The 9,513-nt window shown below is 33.8% G+C and overlaps 1 protein-coding gene across 1 annotated transcript; it reads right to left on the bottom strand.

Annotated features, from left to right (window-relative positions):
• On the bottom strand, positions 1-8,773 carry LOC100809851 (probable methionyl-tRNA synthetase-like). The gene is made up of 12 exons (NM_001253949.2): positions 8,614-8,773; positions 8,000-8,095; positions 6,981-7,151; positions 6,589-6,654; positions 5,993-6,058; positions 4,711-4,827; positions 3,948-4,111; positions 3,724-3,814; positions 3,560-3,628; positions 3,356-3,447; positions 311-374; positions 1-211 (listed from the first exon to the last, which is right to left on the bottom strand). Exons 1-12 carry the CDS (start codon positions 8,680-8,682, stop codon positions 107-109), a joined length of 1,170 nt encoding a protein of 389 aa, NP_001240878.1. The 5' UTR covers positions 8,683-8,773; the 3' UTR covers positions 1-106.
• Positions 8,774-9,513: the final 740 nt, after the last annotated feature.

The following is a 9,513-nucleotide window of genomic DNA, read 5'->3' as shown; positions in this document are numbered from 1 at the left end:
TTGCCAACAGGATAGTAACGTCTCATTCACGTAATTAAAACTTTTAAATATTTTGTGGTACCATAAATCTGTAGTGGTGAAGAACAATGAATGGGCCATATCTCCGTTATCTAATAGTTGCTCTGGGAATGGATGATGTGCATGGTCCACCAGACGTCATAAATGGTATTCCCTTGTATGTGGCCACCCCCTTGTCATCAGTGAAAAGATGCTGCATGGAAAAAGTATCATGAGCTTGTGAACATCATCACTTCTAGTATGAACATTATGAAGTTTAAAAATGCAAAGTTAACGAGTGCAAAGAAAATACCGGTGTAATCTTCTCCAGCTGTTTCTTTTTTGGGTTTAGTACATCTTCTGGCTTTCCATCAATCCTATATTAGAACGACAAAGCATAGGTATAATGAATCATCTCAAGTAAGTTATATCTATAGCACAATAAGACAACAAGTGCTACAAACTAAATTTGAACCACATGCAAGTTTCTAGTTAAGTGCTATACAGTTGGAATGAGGCCACTACATATCTATTGTTTGATACTTCAGTTTGACTGATGGCTGGCACAGTGATGCTTACATTAAATTCAATCTTATCATGATTATTAAAGTGATGTCTCCAGACCCAACGAAAGGCATATAGTTAAAAAACAAAGTGATGAGGTATTTGGCAAACTATGATATGAATATTGTAACATCCCAATTTTTCGTAAATAAATTTAAAAAGTTTTTTAGAAAAAAATAAATAAATAAATAAATATAGAGCAAATAATAGGCTGAGTACCCTAGATATAAATAGTTATGTTAAGTCAGCTGCCTCCTTTTTGGCCTCATTTTCGTTTTTCCCCTTCTCCTCTCAAAACCCTTTCTTTTTCCCGCAGCCCATCAAACCAGTCTCAGAAAAACGACGATCTCGAACCCGTTCACCGTTGGATCGTCGTGAAATTTGAGTATCATGTTCGCAACACAATTCCGAGCATTCTCACCGTTGGGAATTTCGATATCATGTCTGAACTGAGAGAAAAACCCTTCGCATTGTAGTCTTTTTCTTTCCCGCAGAAATCCAGAGCTGTCTTGGTAAAACTACGATCCCGGTTTCGTTAACCGTTGGATTATTGTGAAATTTGGATATGTTGTTCGAAATTCAATTCCGCACGCTTCCACCGTTGGGATTTGCGAGATAATATTCGTGGAGGGAGAAAAAGGAATCGTATGAAGACAGTACAAGTGGAGGTTTCAATCTCTTCTCCGTCTCTCTGACGTTTGGGAATTCTATCGGAGCAGTCGGATGAATAATTGAAAGAATTTCCGGGAACCGCTAGAGATGTTGCTATCGCTGGCTGAAGACACGTGAGCCCGCTTAGAGGTAAGGGATGAGTTATTCACAGTTGGGGATTAGTGAGAACATGTGTAGGGATCCTTAGAGGATTAAATTGGGATTTTATTTTGGAATGTTTGTTAAATTGCAATTTTTCCTTTATGATTATAAATAAAATATTGATGTCCTGATGAAAATTTCTTGATAAATTGTGCTCTTGATATTTGTATATTTGGACCTATGATTGGGATATAATTGTGTAATATTATTTGAGGGGTTTTAGTCCTCATGTTGTGATAGTCTTTTATATAAATTGTTATATTGAGGATATGAAATGATAATTCAAATTGTGAGTATGTGATGAATTGTAGAATAACATGTTTCTTTGAGATTATAATATTGTTATTGAGATTGAGTATAAGTGTAAAGTTGAACATGTGTTAATTTGTGAGATACGTGTAAACATGTGATGGTGGATTGTGACACTATGAGATGTGAAATTGTGAATGAGTTCTAGTTGTGGATAAGTGTGTAGTTAACACTTGATGTGAAATTACTTGTGTTGTAAGCTATGAATTGTACAATAACCCGACCAGTGTTATCTTGAGAAAAGCGTTGATGCGCAGTGTTAAAGAGAAAATGTAGGTTTCCTATTTAGGAGCCAGTGTTAAATCATAGTGCGATTGTGTTGAACGTGTTTAAAACACGAGTGTAAGGTCGTGGGTATTGTATAATTCATGAGCAGTGTCTGCATGTAAAAAAAATTATTTTAGGGGTTGGACCTGAATCAGGAGGGAGAGGCCCTGACGGACTCTTCAGAGTGTAGGCCTTGGGGGTCACCGGGTTTGAGTGCTCCTTTAAGCCTATGCTGATCTCATATGGTTGGAGCATTCTCGCAAAACATCGTGACCCTGACTGGTCTCCCTATGATCTTACTTAGTGAGAGTGACCTGACAAACCTATTGTGTGGTGTGTCTTGTTATGTACTCCTAAGCGCCCCAGGGTGGTTTTTCACTGACATGGTACCACATTGCATATAAAATTGAGTCTTAGCATAACTATTGCATATGCTTGCTAATTGATGTGTTATTATATCTTGATCGAAGTGTGGGATTCTTGTGTAATGTGATTGATAATTGAAAAGTGAATTTTGAATGACGAAGTGGTGAAGTTACGTGAGCTATGTTTAAGCAAGTGGTATCTCATTTATATAATATGTATATTTAATTGTCTTGTTTCTCTATTAGCTAGGAATGTGATAACTCACTCCCTGTGTGTTGTTGTGTTTGGATCCTGTGATGATCTTGAACTTGTGTTCGGGGGAGCAGATGAATAGGTGGATGACTATGAAGAACCTCATGCTAGAGGACACGGGAACACCACGCTCTGATAGGATGTGACATTAGGATATAGGTTCTATATTAATTGTATGAGACTTATATGACTTTCTTTGAGTCGAAATGACTTTATTATTTATTTGGACAAGTTTGAATATGATGTAGAAGAAAGTGAATGTGAGCCTTTTACCCATTTGAAAAGCTTGTATTTAAAAATGTTTTAAAAATACTTTTAATTAATATTTGAATTTTTATTCCTTTATTAATATATACGTGAGGGGTAGAGGGTGTCACAAAGATGATATATCAAAAAAACTAAATGGGTTCCCAAACATAATTTGTCTCTGCTTTCCTACTTTGCTAATACTTTGACACAATTGAATAAATTGCTTCAGTTAAGGGCAATGAGAAATCAAACGGGAAAAAATTGTCATTGTTCAACCAGCACGGATAGGAACTAGGCATTTTTTTGGGGGTCATTAAAACTGGGCAATTAGCAGGTCTATGTAAACACAAGTTTACAAACCCGGCTCATTTAACCTGTAGATTAAACAGATGTGACCCACTAACCCACCTGCTAACCAACCAAGTGTTAAAGAAAACAATTTTTTTTCTAAAACTGGCCCTTACTCAATGATAAAAAAAATATACCACCATGAAATACATTACTGACTGCCTTGTCTAAAAGATTTTTAACAGCTTACCCAGAAAAAGAAATATGTTCACCAATTTTTGCTCCTTCTGGAGGGAGCAAGGGCTCCACAATGGTTGGACCTTCATTCGAAGCACATAAGACCTGTAAAGAGGAACGGGGAGCCAAATACATATGTCCCTTAAGATTGCTTGACCATCAAAAGCTACACACAGCAAAAAAATTTAACACATGCAACAAGAATGAGCATCAATACCAGTCCTTCAGACATCACATCCCGTAGTTTTCCAGGTTTGACATTTGTTATAAGTACAACACGACGATTCTGTATAGTGAGATCAAACAGCAGAAACATAAGAGTTAATTACAATGCAAAATCAATACAACCAACCATTGCACGCAGTTAGGAAACTACAATACCATCAACTCATCAGGACTGTAGTACTTTGCCAAACCACTAACAACCTGCCGCACTTTGGCCTCCCCAACATCTATCTCCTCAACTAGCAAACTGCATAATTTAAGTTCAATGATATTAATATTTACCTCAAACCTATCAAAATACAGAAGCATCAGACTCTATTGCTGTCAGTTTAACATTCTGTTTATTTATAAAAGCTTTTCAGATAAGTTTGTCAAAGGACCTATCTGCAGATGGATGCTTCCACGCTTTGTGAATTAATCCAACTTGAATATTAAGCAAACTGACGCTAACTTCATTCTCTTTCTCAGCCACTTTGTCAGCAGGTTTTGCCTTGCCTTTGGTAGGTTCTTTGTCTCCAGTTGATTTTCCTCCTGTTGCCTTTCCCTTATTGTCCAAAAATAAATGAAATCAAATGTAAAGCCAGAGTGAAAAAACTGTATTTTAATATAGCTATAAAAGTACATGGAGTTTGTAATACAAATCAGCATTTATAACACTCAATCTTCTAGAGTAACATATAGATTGTATTGTTTTATCCAAATAAATATCAACCTTGAGGGATATTCAAATTATGAGTGAAAAAGTTACCAGTTATCACCATTCCAATCTTGTGCATCAAGAATTGATAGCCTAAATTTGTATTTAAAATCAATTTAGTATTCTTAGTTTCTGTCATTCTTTTTTTTTTTTGTATGAAGTTACTGGTATCAGTTTTGACTAAAATTTACTTTCAAATTTAAGAAACGGTTAATTTGTTATACATTATTATATATGGATCAAGACAGATGTTTTACCCAACATTTACAATACTAGTTAACCTACAATTTTTTTCTCCAGAAAAGGCTTTTTTTTTATCATTGTCATTGGTCATAACCTCATCCTGTCATATCTCATTATCTAGGTTGTCTTCCTACAAAGAAAAATAAAAGCAAAAAATATATATTGAATTGGAACTGTTGTGAAAAAGAAATACATTAATTTACCTCAGCTTTGTTTTTATCCTTGCTTGAATCTGCTTCGGACTTGTTGACATTCTTTATACTTTGCTCAGTCTTGTTTGATTTTAAATCAGCTTCCACAGCACCAACAGGTTTTGTTACCTTCAAAAATATCAGGGAAATAAAAAAACAAAGCAGCTATTAGGCATCAGCATCACAAATCTACATATGCCTGTCTTAGGGTGCATGATTGAACTTCTTAAGGCATGTTGATGGGCATATACACAATGTTCATTTCAAAGTTCAATCAGCTTTCACAATTCTTTAAGGAAACTTTCATTGTCTTAGATAGAAAAAACCATTAAGTTGAAGAGGACATGCTGAGTTTTTTTATTTACACTGCTTCAGCTTAGTTATCACTTAGCAGTAGACAGTTAACAGTAGCTTCTGCATGCCAAAATACAAAGGCTATACTTAAGGAACTTAGCACCAGGTCAGATTAAATCAAAATAATACTCCCTCCGTCCCAAAATAATAGACATCATAGGTTGTTTTAGATAGACCAAGAAAAAGCAATAAATAGATGAAAGAGAGTATTACTTTCACAAAATTAACCTTGTATCATCATTAATTCATTTATAGATTTTGTTGTCCGCCATTAATATTATAAGGGATGTGAGTGGAAAAACATTATTAATGTTACATTGAAAAGCTAAAATGACAATTATTTTGGGACAAATTTTTTCTCTTACATGACAATTATAATGGGACGCTCTGAGTACATAAAAATCCAGAACTTGATAGTTGATACAAGCACTCATTGATGTCTATATTATAATCAATCTAACCAGAAGATTTAATTACAGAGTCCCCAAAAAGTATGTAATTTTTCATTTTAGTCCATCAATGAAAAGGATTCAACTGGTTTTTCAAAATGTTTCATTTCAATTGGAATTTGGAACCAAAACTGTCAAGATAGATATTGACTGACACATCAGCAAATTGTTGGGCAATGCCGACTACCATGTCAATACCATTAAAATTCTTTGTGAATTAGACCAATTAGTTATAAAAAAAAAATTAAGGAATATTTGCACGAAACTTAACCTATTTTTATTTTGACATTTGATATCTAATTCTTTAATGAATTGTTGAAATCTAAAACAACAAACAAAAATACAAATTTAACTTGTTTAAATCTTTTCTTTATTTTCCAAAAATGTTATTAAAGGAATGCCTTAAATGACTACAGCTGAATACTTTGTGGATTACATTTGTTTAATCTATATGTAGAAAATCAAAAAGCAAAAATGCAATGATGTCTCACCAGAGGCTCAAATTCAGGCTTCTTCAACAATATTTTCTCAAATAAACCTACAAATTCTTGCTTGTGCTGGTAAAAGAATAACATACAGTCAGAACAATTAATAAATGGTCTTGTTACAAAGTTGAGAGTAAAATTTACATAAATGCATTTTTTTGGTAAACTCCACATAACTAGACAACATATGCCACAATTCAGAGGAAACTTGATGCAAGTATCTCAACCATTTAAAACTGTGGCCTTGGAGTCCTACATGGCCTAATGTCCCATTGGAAACAAAGTTGAAAGCATAAAAATGCAAATAAAATAAGTTCATTTATAATGCGGAGGGGTGTCACCTCAGTAAATAACAATCTACTCAATTTATGTACTATTTGATAGGATAATTTAGCTTTTGATCTTTGTCATCTGTTGTAGAGATGAAAAGATAAAAATGGCCTTCATCTAACCAACTACAGTCACAGATTCTCAAGATTACTAAAATTTACTGTGGAAGTAGCACCAATTAGCAGAATATATCATGTATGAGTAGCAACGTAGTATAATCTCTTACACATAAATAGCCATGAACATAAAGCACATTTAAGGTGTAGCATTACCTGGATGTAATCCATCCATCTCAAGACATGTGGCAGTTTCTCCTTGCTTGTATCTGAAAGGTTGATCTGGCAATAAGCAACCAGAGATATCTAATTAAAACCTAAATGATTATTAAAATTATAGCATGATTATCATCAACTCTTCAGTACAAAAGAAGATTTAAGATAACATTAGTCCAACAAAATGGTTAGATATATCTTCAACACAAATCAAGAATCAAGAATTTTATACAAATTGATATGTTAGATACACAAATCCTAACAAAACAAGAAAGCAAGAGCATTAAAGACCAAAAAATCCTGTTTGGCCAACTACTTTAGTTCATGGGGGGTGAGGAAGCAGTCCTTTATTCTGAAAGCATGGTGAGTCTGATGAATGTGACAATGCATACCAGGGAAGAATGAACCACTGAATACACTATAACATCAGCTTCAGAGGGGTTCAATCCATTGCCCAGAAGCACAGCCTTTCCAGACAGTTCATCATTTAATCTCTTGAGATTCTCAAAGCATGCATCAAGGGCCACGGGGAAGGCTTCTGCAAATGCTACCCACTTCAACACCTAAATTTGAATTTGAATAATATACAACTCAGGATAATTAACAGGAAAAGCACAAAACATGCAAGTTCTGGGGAGCATATCAATTTTGTTAAAGGAACATTCAAATATATAACATGTTTGGATTAGATTGCTTTTAAAGACTACAGGGCCTGTTAAAATTAGGTGAAATTGATTTTCATGGAATTATTTTTTAGCATTGAATGTAATGAGGATTTGATTAATCTCAGCCACAGATTTGACACTCAAACGTGTGTCACAATGGGAGGAATTTATTATGAAGGTTTGCCAAATGGACACATAACCTGATTGATAGAAGAAAAAAAGTGTTGATGATATTATTCAAAATATGTTTAGTAATTTGGACTACAATCAAACATTATAATCTCAACAAAGGAAATAGTTTTTTGATGATAAACAAATTTTGGGAGCTTAGATGAAAAGCTAACAGTTTATATTTTAGCTAACCTTTATTTTTCCATTTTATCCCCAACAATTGATTAATTTAAATACAAAACCAACTACTTCAAAAAACTTCAAAATCATTTTTGTAATTTTACTACATAAAAAAGATTCTTCCAAACAATCCAAATGAAACATTAAACTTATTCCATATAAGCAATTATTGAAATGAAATAAAAAAAAAAAATCACAACTAATCCAAACATACACTTAGCGTCCAACAACCACAGTTAGCATATCATATTATTTCTGATGGATCAAGGGCATAACCAGATGCAGTATTCTTATGAATCCAAAAAAAGGAAAAGAAGGGAAAAAGCAAGGGAAGCAGAAGCATGTGGCACTGATGATATTAATGGCCTAATCAAATTGAGTTATAACCTGGTTACCTCATCAGAGTGATTAACCCTATGTCCAGAAACCGCTATGATGTTCAAGTAAAGACTCTTAATATCACTGTCTGAACTATCGGCTGGAACAACACTCTGCAAGCAAAGCTAGAGCATCAGAATTTGCATCATCATATTTATCATACAGAAGTGGAGAACTCATACACAGGACTCAACTAATATTTTTACTATCTATCTAGGGTCCTGTTTAAATCAACTACTCCATAAGCACTTATAGGAGACAAAAAAATAAGAAGGTAAAATGAATTGAGCTTCTCTTGTAAGCTAAATATATGCACTTAACTTTTATAGAAAGAAACTCTCTCATCTAACTTCTCCAAAAAAACTCACTTCATTTCACCTTCTTGTTTTCTTTTCTTTTAAGTGATTATAGAAAAAATTATACAAACAGAGCCTTGTCTCGATTTTGGTTGGATATTTCGAAAAGAGAAAACACCGTTTTGGTTTTCTGTAAAATCAAGTCAATAATAACTCAAAATTTTACTAACAGGTAAATGCAATGCGACCCCAACCCCATGAAACTTTTCTGCATTGGTTTTGAAGTGCTCAATGAAAATATGAGTGGCAAATTGGAAACCATAGCATGCACTTACAGGATCCAATGAAAAGTACTTGGAGAGAGCCAAAGCCACTGATTTCCTTCTACTTTCAATGGTAGCCATCTCTGATGAGTGATTGAATGGTGCTGTTACTATCTATTATCTTTTTAACTTCGATTTCTCAATTCACTCACTACTAAACTGTAAATTCAACACTTTGCAGGGTTTAGGTTTAGGTTTTTGTCCGATTTCTCTGTCTTCCTAATTGTTCTGGGATTTTGTTCGCTGTCAAAAACGGTGTCGTGTTAACATCCTTTGCATTTCAACAGTGGGCCTGTCCAGTATGGTCATTAGGCCCAATAACAATTGCATGGGCTGAAGGGAAGGCTCGTCACACTTGATAAAAATAGAAATTTTCGGACAGAGAAAGAGGGTGAGTTTAGGAGGAAAGAGGGGATAAAGGGTTCCGGAAAGGAATTGAAATTGGGAACGAAATTGTAAGGATGTTTTAGGAAAAATAGTGAAAAAAGGGGGGGAAGGGGAATATTTATTAATTTAGTAGGGTGTATTTAACAATTGCCGAACAAATAAAATAAAGCCCTAAATTTACCATATTTATTTAAGATATCATAAAAAATATTGTATAAGAATAGATAAGATGTACCAAAAAAATCAAGAAATAATTTGATTAATTAAAATATAAAAATAAAAAATATATGCAAAATTGAGAATTTTTTAAAATGTGGAGACTAAAACCAAAAAAAAAAATAAAGAAACTCAAATAGCATATCAAGAATTAAAGGGAAAACAAAATTGCAAGTTAACCTAAAAGAAAAAAAAAAGGAAGAAAATTGACTTCCATAAACAAAAAATTTATTTCTAGCGCTAGATAATTCTTGAGCACCATCTTTGATACAAAAGGAGACTTAGCGTTCTAATGCAAGATTTAGCGTT

The sequence above is a fragment of the Glycine max genome, chromosome 4 (assembly GCF_000004515.6).
Source record: "Glycine max cultivar Williams 82 chromosome 4, Glycine_max_v4.0, whole genome shotgun sequence".
NCBI lineage: Eukaryota > Viridiplantae > Streptophyta > Magnoliopsida > Fabales > Fabaceae > Glycine > Glycine max.
This window is presented reverse-complemented; position numbering and strand designations above follow the sequence as displayed.